The 14,007-nt window shown below is 42.4% G+C and overlaps 1 protein-coding gene across 6 annotated transcripts in view; it reads right to left on the bottom strand.

Annotated features, from left to right (window-relative positions):
- USP54 (ubiquitin specific peptidase 54) overlaps positions 1-14,007 on the bottom strand; it is a 201,257-nt gene that overhangs the window by 140,513 nt on the left and 46,737 nt on the right. For all 6 annotated transcript variants that reach the window (XM_040320461.1, XM_040320463.1, XM_040320457.1 and 3 more), the window contains exon 2: positions 3,907-5,193. In XM_040320461.1, the coding sequence (XP_040176395.1) occupies positions 3,907-4,056 (150 nt within the window). In that variant the 5' untranslated portion in view covers positions 4,057-5,193. The remainder of the gene's footprint in view (positions 1-3,906; positions 5,194-14,007) is intronic.

Here is a 14,007-nt window from a genome sequence, read left to right as displayed (position 1 = left end):
TCAATTTTCAGCATGGTCAGCTAAATTGCGCAGTCATGCTACACTGTACACAAACATTTTATCATTTTGTTCCCACAAATAGAGCTTTCATTTGGTTGTATTTGATCACCTCTGCGGTTTTTATTTTTTGCTAAATAAAAAAAAAGTTTCTTTGTTTCTGTTATAACATTTTGTAAATACGTTTTCTCCTTCACGGAGGCTGCACTGACAGGCACTGATAAGGCGGCACCAATATGCAGCACTGATGGGCATTGATAGGTGGCACTGACCCTGGTAGGGATTGCTGATTGGCACCGATTGGCATCTGCCTGGGCACAGTGGCATATTTCTGGTTGTCCTGGGCAGGCATCCGTGGGGGAGCTGCACTGATAAACAATCAGCACAGACCCCCCCCCATCAGGAGAGCCACCGATCAGCTCTCCTCTACTTGCGTCTATCAGAGGCGAGTGAGGAAAAGCCGATAAACGGCTCTTTGTTTACACTTTGATCAGCCGTGATTGGACACGGCTGATCACGTGGTAAAGATCCTCCGTCAGAGGCCCTTTACCAAGATCGGCATTGCGGTGTGTCAGACTGACACACCACACCACCGATCATCACGTTACGCTCCCTCTCTCTGCATTGTGTAAAAAGGCTGTTCTCTTATCCTCGCCCTCTTCCACAGTCCCCAAACCATCTTCCGAAAAGACAGAACCTTGGGGGCAAGCTGCACATGCTCAATTTGGTGTGTATTGTTATTCCGTTTTTTTTCTTGGGAGATTCCATGTGATCAGCACTGTCCAGACAGAGGGTCAGGGGTCCTGCAGCCATAGGACAGTCAGGGGAGGAAAAAAAACCTCCTCCTACGCTTTAACCAGACGCTGATAGAAGTCACAAGACTGTTATTAACTGCAGAAGATAAAAAGGTATTTAGCAGTTTTTATTTAATAAAAACTATTGTATTTCAATGTTCTGTGTACTGTGGGAAACAAGATATAGTGAATGCAGGGTCCTGGGCTTGGTAACTCTTTAAGCCAACATATGGCCATAACCGTGGGGGTCTAACCATATAGAAACAGGGTCTGCTTGTTTTCAAATGGTCAGGTTTCCCCTACTAGCCACTCTATTTGTGGTTAACTCCAGTTAGCACCACCTTGATATTACACCAAGTGATGCAGATAATCAACAGAAATCTCCACTAATCATATTCTGTCTAATAAGTTCATCTGCTGTGATTGTGCCTATACATGGGAAATCATTTGGCTAACTCTTCTAGCTTTCTTCAGCTATTCAGTGTCACATTTGTCAACCACTTCCCTCTCAAGGTACGTCATATGACCTTCTGGACTGAGTGGGGATATCTAAATGATGCCTGCAGCTACAGGCATCATTCAGATATTTTGTTCAGGCGGTGATTCCTGACACTGCAAGTGCAATCATAGCGGCAGTTTAGCCGATTGATCTTTCTTACAGTAGGCGGGAGGGGACGCTGACGCCGGAATTTAGCCATAGAGAAAACTGAGGGCCAGATGGTCCCCGGCAGTCTCTATGACTCTAGAAGGCCTGGGCATGATGTTATGATATCAGGTCCAGGGCAGCAGAAGTAAACAATGCCGGAAACTTGGCAGGAAAGCACGAGAACGTTCTTTTTTTTTTTTAATCTCAGGCGTTCCAGCCTGGGAGGAGAGATGTGGGAACTTATAGACCCAACATCTCTCCATAAAGAGGACTTGTCAAGCACTATTCCTGTTACAAGGTATGTTTACCATGTAATAGGAATAAAAGTGAGCAAAAATATATATTTTTTTAAAGGGAAAGTGTAAAAAATAAATAAAAATTGTATTAAAAAAAAATTAGAACCGGGCCTATGTACTCAGATTTCAGTACACCTGAATCTAGATTGTATTTGGTTGTTCCATCTCATAAAGGAAAACACAACAAAACCTTTGTAGTTTACATAGGTCTTACCTTCCTGTTAATTAGCATGATCACACTAGTGTACTATTTTTCTCACCAGCTGCTAGCATGTATAACCCATGTACTGGGCATTTATTTGTTATTAATCACCTACTAGCTTTGTTTATATATACACGTGACATCACCTACTGTTAGGATTTCCTTGGCAACAGTTACCCTTTTTTCAATGCTGATGCATTAAGCTCTGCAGATAAGCGAACACACATTAAACTCCACACACTCACAAAACCGAATGCATCAAATGCCTTTATTCACTGAAGTGGAATGATTTCTATGGTTATATTTACCATAGATTTCAGACGTTTGAAAGAAATAACCTGTACTGTGCATAACACACTTGTGTATGCACAGTACAGATGTATCACCAAGGATATTGTTCAAACATAGTTGCAATTGGTACGATTAGAGAGAAGCGTGTATTGTTTCAAAGTCAAAATCTTGTAGTTGAGTAGTTTGCACCGTTCAATGGTCACAGTACCAAGGATGAGCTCAGGCATGTTCGCAATTCGCACGAGCAGAGCCCGCCAGGAAGTCGACACTGTACATAGCTAATCACAGGCAGGGAGACATTTCTCGATCTCTGCAGCGGCGGATCTGGAAAATGTCTCACTGCCTGTGATTAGCAATGTGCAGTGCCGACTTCCTGGCGGGCTTTGCTCGTGTGAATTGCGAACACGCCTGAGCTCATCCTTAGTACTACTTTACCATGCTCCAGGGCACCAACTTAGAGGCTTGTTCACAGCGTGTCAATACTATGTGTTTAGGAGGCATGTATGCAGAATTTTTAAAGTCTCATAACCGTCCTTCAACACCATACATGGATATTACAATGGTAGTACACACGGGAGCAACAGTGTTGTGTCGTCTTAAAAATTAAGCTTTGGCACTTGTCAGCTACATCTGTTGATTTAAATGTTAATGCTCTGTAACCTTACTTTATTAACAGCATCTATAGCATGTTCGTGATTTATAAATTGTTAGCTGGGCATTGGGAGAGAGGCAGTGGAGGTTCCAGTATCCTAGAATATTAGAGAACCAGGACAGAACTTTTTGTTTTCTGGTTTTGATCTGAACTTCCTAGGCAATCCAAGCAGAAGTTATCCTCCTAACCCCCCCCCACACACACACACACACACACACACACACACACACACTCCACGCAGTCCTCCTCAAGAGTCCTAGAAGACTGCAGGACCAATTCACAATTCGCAGAGCAGCGTGCGCAATGGGCACCTGACTGTGAGACTGCAAGCCGTCACAGCTGGTTGCCCAGTAAGGATGCTGGTGACAGGGACTGAAGAGGGAAGGAGAAAGCAGCTTGGGTGAGCACATTGCTGAATCCAGGAACAGGTGAGTGTCTGTTTATTAAAAGTTAGCAGCAACAGTTTTTGTAGCTGCTGACATTAAGGAAACACAAACATGACTGGAGCCCCTCTATAAGGCCTGTTTTACATGGGCATCAGCTTGTATAAGGAAAAGTGTAATAAGCAAACTTTTGTTAGGGTTAAGCAGCTTTCTCCAAGGCTTTAAAAAACACCATTCAGCTTCTGTTTGTACATTTTGAACAGAGATCTTATTGGGAGTGCTGATCTGCACTTTAAATAAGCTGCTAGCAGGCTTCAGCAGACTTTTAACAAACTTCAACTAGTGGTGAAGCCTGCTAGCAGCTTGTAAAGTGGCAATCAGCACTTCCAATGAGATCAGGGTTTAACATTAACAAACTGGAGCTGAATAGTAATTTAAACGCTTCAACGCAGCTTGCAGCCATGCAAGTGCTATGTGAGAGCTCAATCTTAATACTGCTCTTATCCAAGTTTAAGCCTGTGTGAAACAAGCCTACACACAGACTCACAAACCAGAACCTAGATCATGAAACCTAAAAAAAATACCTAAGACAAAGTAAATATACTGGATCCCTCTAATATCAGAATACAGTAAGCACCTCCTTACCTGAAGTGCGCTGTTCAGGAAGCAGCTATTTTGTCCTGGTTCATTAATCAGGCCTTTGCTTGGAGCAATGGATATTGAATTGCGTGGGGTAAACATCTCGTTAACCCCTCCTCGACCCGTAGAGAAGTAACTCCTCTTCCAAGACATCATTGAGAACAGTGCAAGAAAATAAGTAAATAAATAAAACCACCCACGTTCCAAGTCCGGCTATATCCAAGATCTTCAGTTGGGATAAAAGCCTTGGAACAGGTCAGCAGGAACAAGTAAACAGAGGAATGCTACTTTCAACTCCACCCATTGAGAACGAGCCAAGTGTTGCTGATGTAAGAATAGTAATACTTTAAAAAGAATTTGGAGAAGAAAGACCTGTCCCAATTAAACTACTTTAAAAAAAAATTCCAGGGAGATCCAGCATAAGAAGACATTAGTATACTAAAAGGATGTTTGATAAGTGTTCAAAAATGAGATGCTTCTTATCCAGCCGAGTTTGAAGTACAATGACAGATGAGTTGATTCCCTCCAGCTCTTTTCTCGGGATGAAGAAGTCAGGAACAGAGAAACAAGTGAAAAAATAAACCCGCACAGCACCAACACTTCTCACATGGCCGGGAACCCCCCTGTGGAGCACAAGGGAGAAGAAAAACCAGACAACTTCAGCTAAGGCAGGTTGCAGCACAAAATCATAGGGATCTCTTCGGTTTGTTTTGGATTTTACCAAAACCAGACAGTTCCTCTAAGGCTTTTAGACACCAAAGTTTTCCCAGATGCTTATTCTCTCCTCGCTTCCTTATAAATGTAAAATCCCAGGAAGTGAAAAAGATTAATGGGAGTGAGGTTAAAAAAATGATCCAAAGTGTTGCCTTAATTACTTTGCTGCATTGCTATGTGGCGAGTTGCCAAGGCTGGCCGCGCCTCCCACAGTAAACTGGCACCTGTGGAGATGACAGGGAAATGACAAGGAAGATTGCAGGAGGATTATATAACCTGTGGGCTGTTTTGGGCAGTGACTCTGGATTGTCACGCCTTTATTTTCACAAAACAGAAAGCAGCAGTAGCAATAATTAAAGGGTTTCCTTTATTCCTGCTGCAACAGGCAAATCCCAAACTGTGTTCATTTCACGGAGTTTGAAGGCTGCTCAAGGGTAACATGATCTTGAATGTATTCCATGATGCCAATGTTTCCTGCAGGTATACACATCCCCTCTGAATGTTGGCTGGTGTAAAGGTTTTTCATAAGACAAAATAAAGCTTTGTGCATTGAATGAGCATCTTCATATGGCCAGACACCTAGAAAATAAACATAGAAAAAATTCAATCTTCAAATGCATATTAAAAAAAAAAAAACACACACACACACACACACACACACACACACATGCACACACACATGCACACAAATATACATACACAAAGAAATAAACAACCAATTATTTTTCTTACATGAGGGGAGAAGGACAAGGCAAAAAAAGGCACTCAAAGCAGGTGTCAGCATTAAACCATTTTTTACCTGCTTTATTCGTGTAGTGGTTATAATAGCTAAACGTTTTTTTAACTGCATTAAGGTTAAAAAAAAAAAAAAAAAGTCCCCCACACCAAATATTGGAGCCCGATTTCGAATCCAGTCATGCAGCAACACGGCTCACCCCCCCCCCCCTCCCCCTCTCCTCAATGGGGGTTATTTATTGAAACTGGAAAGTGCAAAACCTGGTGCAGCTCTGCATAGAAACCAATCAGCTTCCAGGTTTTATTGTCAAAGCTTAACTGAACAAGCTAAAGTTAAAAGCCGATTCGCTACCATGCACAGCTGCACCAGATTTTGGGTGCACCAGTTTTAGTAAACCTCCTCCATAAGAGCAGTAATGAGGGAGGGAACAGGGCGGTGGGGGCAAGCAAGCCACACGGTGTGTGTCAATAGACGCACACAGTGTGACTTGGGATTGGACCCATGCGGCTTGCTATGGGGGCTCTCAGAAGGAGCCAGAAGCACCATGGATTGGAGCTGCTCTGTGTAAAACTATTACACTGAGTAGGCAAGTATAACATGTCTTTTTTTTTTTAAACAAAGGAACCTTTATAAATCACTTTAAAGTGTAGATTTATATACATAGCCCTTTGACCAGGTGTAGAACAGCCTTTTTTACAATAGGATTTTATTTTTATTTTTATTTACCAATCCATGGTATTTCCTAGATTTTAACAATTATCTTTTTCCACAGATTTTTTTTTTTTTTTTTTTACGGCTCGTTTTGCCTTATACTTTTTTGAGGCTCATGTACATCTTCCGTTAGTGCCAGAGTTGCTTCTCTTTTCTGTGTGAATGGCAAATCAGCTCAAAGGAGCAACTTGTTAAGCCCTTGCGCAGAAGCCCATGCACTGCAAAGCAAGTGGTTTGCTTTAATCCCCCTCCCTCAAAGCACAAAGGCTTTCATTCCTCCACCACTGTTTAGATGCAAGGAAAAAAAAATACCCAGTAGTTCCAAGTATGGAGGAGCATTGGGCCAGTCGCCAAGCACCAGCATGGCCACATGGGCATAGTGCGGATCCCATGTCCCAAAGATCAATGTTTTTGAGAAGGATGGGATGGCAAGGCACAGGTTACCATTAAATTAGCAAAACACGCCATTTACAAAAAGCATTCTATGCAAGACTTCCCCCCAAACACCACCAAATAGATCGGATGTTTCATGGGTAATAAATTAGCATGGGTGTGAATTTTGTTCGAACAAAGAGCTGCATTTAGAACAGAGGATGATCACCAAAAACTGTGTCCGTCATAATCTTGTGACTTGGGAGGACACTTTGTTTGTGACAAGGTTGTCATTTACCTTGTTCCCAAGATGCTGACTGATGTATTACATATATCTCACCAGTCCACCTTTCATGCAATCAGTATGACTCGTGTGATATTAAACCTCTTATATACAGTATATTACAAATATACTGCATTATCTACACTTCTACATGCTGAGAACATAAAACGAAAGCATTGTAAACTTCACTAGCACCAGACAAAAAATTATCAAACACAACATACAAAAGAACTAGGATTGTGAAAAAAAAAAAGCCCTAAAATAGTTTCATGAAATTATATTTGAAATCATTTTACCTGCCACGGGTTCATTCTGAAAACAACAGGCATTAAAGTCAACACACCAGAGTTAAGACATAGTTCACAAGACTCAAGAGGAATGGTGCAGGAAGGTACTGAAACTGGCCTCTTACAATGCTACCCCTACAGCCCACGGAAACATTAACCAAGGTTGGGTCTTAGAGTTTGTTTCTGTGGTATATCAAGAATGTAAGCTGCAGATCAAGGAATTAAAGAGGATCTGTACTTTGACTATGAAGCATCTCATACTTGCTTTCCCTTTACTCTCCAGACCATGAGAGCAAAAAGAAGCAGTCCTGTGTAAATTAAAAAGTTAATCCTTGTTGGATGTCACATGGGGCTGAGGACTCTGCACCAAAGTGAGGGTGCTGGTCCCTGAGTGGCCAATTGTCAAAGTATTAGCACTGTCATGTTAAAATCAGAGGAGCAATCACTGGCCCACTTGTACCCTGAAAAGCCAGGTATCCTCTTCCCTCCCAGCATCAGAGTGGTGAGGAAATGATTAGGAAGTACAAGAGGCTGCATGGGCTTGCACTAAAGTAAACCATACCTTGCATGGACAAAGCACTGGTTCACTTTAAAATGTCAGACACATTGGTTAAATTGATTAAAGGTCAAACGTGCCAGCAAGAAATCAGTGTAGTGCATCTTCTATAGGTTTCATGATTTGAAAGTAGGGACTAGTCAGCAGCAAATATTTGCCAAATTAAAAATACACTGAAATGTTAACTGAGATCTGGAATTCCCATTAAAGTATGGCAAGTCAAGAAGCAAAACTATCTGAAAAATACTAAATGTGTTCAATGAATTCACTTTACCACACAGTGAAAAAAAATACAATGGCCAGTTAGTGGCAAATCAGCCAACGTTTAGCAACTGCTAAATATATATGCCCTTAAAAGTGCAAAGCTGTACGATGGAAGGACATCCATCTTGACAGAATTGTATAGGCTGCCATATGTAAACATTTTCAAAAATGCCAGCAGTCTATATTTTCTGACTTCAATCATTTTTTAGTTTCTAAGACAGAATTGTAATGCAGCAGGTAAGAGAGATGAAGTTCAGAAATCCTGATTCACATAACAATTTTAAGTCAGTGACTCATTTAAAAACAAAAAGGTAATGAATGGTATAGTGGGAGACAACCAGAACTTTCAGAAGGTCAGCAATGACAACCTATACCATTTTTCTCTACCAAGTGTAAGGGGTTAGCTCGGTAGCGGGGTGTGTGATCCCCTGGATGGGTTCACTACACACTGAATTATTACAGACAGGCAGTCGAAAACAAAGATTTTGGTTTATTCTTCGATCTTGCTGGAAACAAGTGCAAGCATCCAAACAGCATAAACAAAATCAAACATAAAATAAACCCTGGCCACTTTGGGCGTCTACCTTCCACACAGGAACCTATCTATGGAGTCTAGCACAGTCTATTGCTGGGTAGACACTGCTGGTCATACAGCAGGAAAACAATAGTCTTTATCACACAGAAAAATCAATCCTCTCCTCACCTTCTCAGAAGACTTTCAGTACGCTGCTCTACTTACTCACAAAGCCTCAGGATGATGCAGCAATTCAGTGGTAATCCTCTGGACTACATATAGAGGCCTTAATTGCCTCATTCTGAACAGCTGAAGTTTTTTAATGGCCTTTAGCCTTTTCTGGCTACTGTTGCAGCCGACGCCTAATAACAATTGGTGTATTGTCTAAACAAGGCAGAAATGTATCTCCCGTCTGTGACAACACCCACAGATTTACCTGACTTCCTGTCACATAAGATACAAATTCAACTCACCAAGCGCTGTGCAAACTGTTGGCGCTATATAAAACCTGTATAATAAAAACAACAACAACTCACAGGGAAGCTCCATTCCATTCTATAGTAAGGCTACTTTCACACTGAGGTGCTTTACAGGCACGATAGCGCCTGCAAAGTGCCCTGAAAGAGAAGCTCCTTTCACTCCAGTGTGAAAGTCCAAGTGCTTTCACACTGGAGCGGTGCGCTGGCAGGACGCTAAAAAAAAAAAGTCCTACCAGCCACATCTTTGAGGTGCTGAATGCACAGCTCCTAAAGCACCCCAGCCCATTGAAATCAATAGGCAGCTCCTCTGAACCGCCGCTTTGTAGGCGGTTTTAAACTTTTTTCGGCCGCTAGCGGGGGGGTTAAAAGCACCCAGCTAGCAGGCAAAAAGCGCCGCAAAAACAGCGGTGCCGCTAAAAAGCAATGCTCCAGTGAGAAAGTAGCCTTACATTACTCTCTGCAATCTATCAGGAGTGGTCATTTACCAAAAAGTAGCATACCAATTTGCTCTTTCATCAAATTGGATTTTAGTGCAAATATTAGGGCCGAAACAACTAATCGATTATAATTTTCATAAATCGATTAATCAGCCAGTAACATAATGGAGTTAAAACAACTAAAATTAGCCCTTTATAGTACAAAAAAGCAAATCGCTACTGTAAATATTACTTTCACTGTCCCACAGTAAAAAAATGAACCCCTTACAGTAGCGATTATTTGCTCTTTTTGTACTTATTTTTGTTTTTTTTAACCCCATTATGTTACCAAACATCTCAGGCCGGGTTTGCACCTCTGTTTTTTGCCGAAACACACTACAGTTTACATGTTTTCCAATGGGACATGTTCACATCCATGATTTTTTTTCAGCTGCTACGTATTGTGAAAGGGCAAGGACTTTACGCAAAACGGTGCCATTTTTTTTTTTTTTTTTTGTTCAATATACTTCAATGGAGAAGCTGCAGAAAAGCCAACAAATTGTCTAAAAAAAAATGTAAAAATGCCCAAAAAATGTTTAAGGCTATTATCCGAAACAATAAATCGGCCAACTAATCGATTATGAAAATAATCGTTAGTTGCAGCCCTAGCAAATATGCACACGTGCATTTGTCATGGATTTTTTGATGCTTACCAAAGTAGAAACAATTATAAACTCGTATGAACAGTCATTTCAGACCAAGTGGTCACAATAAAGGTCTCAGCTATTCATTAATAATAATAATAATAATAATAATAAAATGTTGCACTAATTTAACCACTTCCATACCAGGTACTTACGCAGCTTCCCGCCCAAGCCAATTTTCAGCTTTCAGCACTGTCGCACTTTGAATGGCAATTGCGCGGTCATGCTACACTGTACCCAAACAAAATTGGCGTCCTTTTTTCCCCACAAATAGAGCTTTCTTTTGGTGGTATTTGATCACCTCTGCGATTTTTTTTTTTGCGCAACAACTAAAAAAAGGCTGAAAATTTGAAAAAAAAATTACGTTTTTATTTTTTTCTGTTAATTTTTTTGTAAATAAGTTTTCTCTTTCAATTACGGGCACTGATATGGCGGCACTAATGGGCACCGATGAGATGGCACTGATGGACATCGATGAGGTAGTACTGACGGGCACAGATGAGGTGGCACTGATTGGCGGCGCTGGTATGCGACACTGATGGGCACACATAGGCGTCACTGATGGGCACACATAGGCGGCACTGATGGGCACACATAGGCGGCACTGATGGGCACACATAGGCGGCACTGATGGGCACTCATGGGCGGCACTGATGGGCACTCATGGGCGGCACTGATGGGCACTCATAGGCGGCACAGATGGGCACTCATGGGCGGCACTGATGGATACTTATGGGTGGCACAGATGGGCACTGCTAGGTGGGCACTGGGCATGGATGGGCACTGTGGGGTGGCACTGATGGACACTGGGGTGGCGCTGATGGACACTGGGGTGGCGCTGATGGACACTGGGGTGGCGCTGATGGACACTGGGGTGGCAGCACTGATTGTTGCCAGTCAGTGCCCATTTGTGGGCACTGACTGGCATCTTTTTTCTTTATGTTTTTTTTTTATTTATTTTTTAACTTTTTTTTTTTTTTCTGGCTTTTTTTTTTTTTTTGCCCACCCTGGTGCTCCAGGGTGGGCATCCCTGGTGGTCCAGTGTGGCGATCCGAGGGGGGGCTGCGCTGATAAACAATCAGCGCGAACCCCCCCTGTCAGGAGAGCCGCCGATCGGCTATCCTCTACTCGCGTCTGTCAGACGCGAGTGAGGAAGAGCCATCGGCGGCTCTTCCTGTTTACATCGTGATCAGCCGTGGTTGGACACGGCTGATCACGTGGTAAAGAGTCTCCGCCGGAGGCTCTTTACCGAGATCGGAGATGCAGGGTGTCAGACTGACACCCCGCATCACCGATCGCCGCGATGCGCGCCCGTCATGATGCGCGCGCGGCATGAAATCCTGCAGGACGTTCTAGAACGTCCTGTCAGGATTTCATAACCACTTCCCGGACGTAAATCGGCCATAGGCCGGGCGGGAAGTGGTTAAGAAGCTATGCAGCAATTTTTTTGTGCTGCATAGCTTCTTGAACTGGCGCATCATTTCATTATTATTTGTGTTAGAGTGTTGAGGTCACTTGCTAATGGTTGCAGCTTTTTCATGTCTATTTTGAGGGCGATTTATTATTCTTTAGTATTTGTTGTGTACATTAGTTTTGGTTGGTTGTGAGGTCCATAGCAGCACACAAGTACTTAATATATAATTTCTAGAAAATTCATTGAGGTTTTAATAAATCTGTATGCAATACCAATTGGATAGTATGCCAATTTTTTTTTTAAGTTAATTATGTCCAACTCTAAAAAAGGTCAACACCAGGGCACATACGTCCCTAAACAAAGAAAACAGGGTCTCCTTTGTCAAGGGTCACAGATGGCACAAGCAAAACACTTACCATTGGCTTCTTAAGAACTACTTACACTTGGTGATCCAGAAAATTACATATAAATACATTTCATTTACTTGCTTATAAAGGGACTACTGCACAGCCATGTTCTCCTCATTAACGGCAGAGAATCCCATTAACCCTGACATAAAAGGAGGCCATACGTGGATAGAAAATAGAGGTCTGTTTGCTTGCAGAGCTTAGTGGAAACCATCTTCTACTAAAAAGACTATCTGATTACGGTCCCAAACAAAATGAATGGGACAATAATCAAGACATTGTAAAAAAAAAAAAAAAAAAAAAAAAAACACACACATGACCAGTGGTGCAATCAGATTTAATATTACAAACAGTGGCGGTGCGTCCATAGTGGGCGCAGGAGCGCCGCCCCCTCACTCCTGCACCCGTCACTCACCAATAGATAGGATTCATGTATTGCATGAATCTATCCATTGTCGCCGCTGCCGTCCACTATTCAGGTGTCCGGCCTCTTGTTGAGCGTCGGCCATCTGAATTACAGCAGCGGGTGTGTTTTGCAAGTGCCTGATTAGAGCCATAGGCTCCAATAGGCTTCCTGATTAGAGCCTGTGGGCTCTAATAAGCTTCTACATTGTTAAACTGCTGTGCGTTCCCTGTTTAAACAGTGCTGTGTTAGGGAATCGCTTCCCTAACACGGACCCGCATCTCAGCCAATCAGGTGCACCGGGTCTGGTTACCGGTCACCTGACTGGCTGAAGCGACAGACGCTGTGATCCAATCATAGAGATGACATCGAGGACTCTGAGGGAGCGTGGAGGAGGACTGGCTGCATTTGAGGGGGCAAACTGGTGGCATTTGAGGGGGCAAACTGGCGGCATTTGATGGGCACAGTGAGGCTGCAATTGACAGGGTTTTTTTTTCAGTTTGCGCCCCTCCAAAAATTGAGCACCAGCCACCACTGATTACAAACAGTTGGAAAATTACCCAGAGATATTAAATAACTGTTGCCCAATACAGTTGTGTTCTTTTTGAGCATTACTAAAAAGTATATTTCTGATTGGACTGAATCAAAAAACAGCAAACATGTGAAGCAACAAAAAAATGCAAGAATCAATGAGTGCGTTGCCTGCTTAATTTTGAGCCAAGATAACCCCCACAATCTGCAGATTACTCATAACATTTTTTAGACTGATCCTTTGATTTTAAAGCGCCCCTTAGTACACATTTAACCCCATCCAAATTTACAAAATAATTTTTCTGTTAAAAACGTTGCAAATATTAAATCTATATTTATTCTGTGTTGCCAGATAGCAGCCAAAAGCCATTACCAGGCTTGCAGTGAAAATGCTTACCAAGTATTATACAGTTGACCATACATTGATCAAAATTTGGCCAGTTGAGCATGGCCACTGCGGTTGAACAGAAGTCGATCACCGATTGACTTCTGTTCAATGCCCGGTTATAAAAACGTTCCTCTTGATCAGCAGTGCAGGATATAGACCGCAGCATGATCAGTGTATTTTGGCAGTGGGGAAGTCTTCAAGCTGTCAAAATACAATAGCTCAACTGGAAGATTCCCCCCATCTACCTCAACTGTGTGGGTGGGGAAATTATTTTGTTTTTTTTCCATTCAACCCACTGGTTGAATGAAAAAACCTGACTAATGTATGGTCAAGTTTAAAGCTTCATGTACACTAGCCTACACTGCCAGCTCCTAAACTCAACTCCATAAAAGCCTGTGTGTCAAACGTGGGCTTTTAGCAGAGTTTAGGAGCTGCTACGTTTAGGTGAACTTCAATCTTCCTCTCCTGAACATGGAAGAATCGCGTTCAGGATAGGAACGTTTTTTTACCACCTTCCATGGGAAACCGCAAAACCCGGCAAAATGGTGCCACAATTGAAGTTTTGCATTTTCCCACGGCCGCAGTAAACGTATGCCAGTGTACATGAAGCCTAAAGGAGGAGAGTAACCTCACAGTATTGTGATGTTCACCAATAACTCTAAGAACAGGATTATTTGATGCAACCATACAGAGCAGCAAAGAGGAGTGGATCATGTAAGGTGCAGTGCATTTTAATTGGCTTTATATTTGAAAGTAAATAATTCTGATATCACTTCTATTTACAATGACAATTATGCCAGTGGTATGCCATCTCTAACCAGGCTCTCACAAGAATACCACTTAATGGATATGACAAGGAAAATGCCCTGAACTAAAAGGCAGCAGGTGTCTGACCCCAAACACAAAGGGGGTCTGTGTCCTCATGCAG

Source organism: Rana temporaria, chromosome 8 (genome assembly GCF_905171775.1).
Source record: "Rana temporaria chromosome 8, aRanTem1.1, whole genome shotgun sequence".
NCBI lineage: Eukaryota > Metazoa > Chordata > Amphibia > Anura > Ranidae > Rana > Rana temporaria.
The sequence above is the reverse complement of the archived record's forward strand: the minus strand, read 5'-3'. Positions and strand labels throughout refer to the sequence as shown.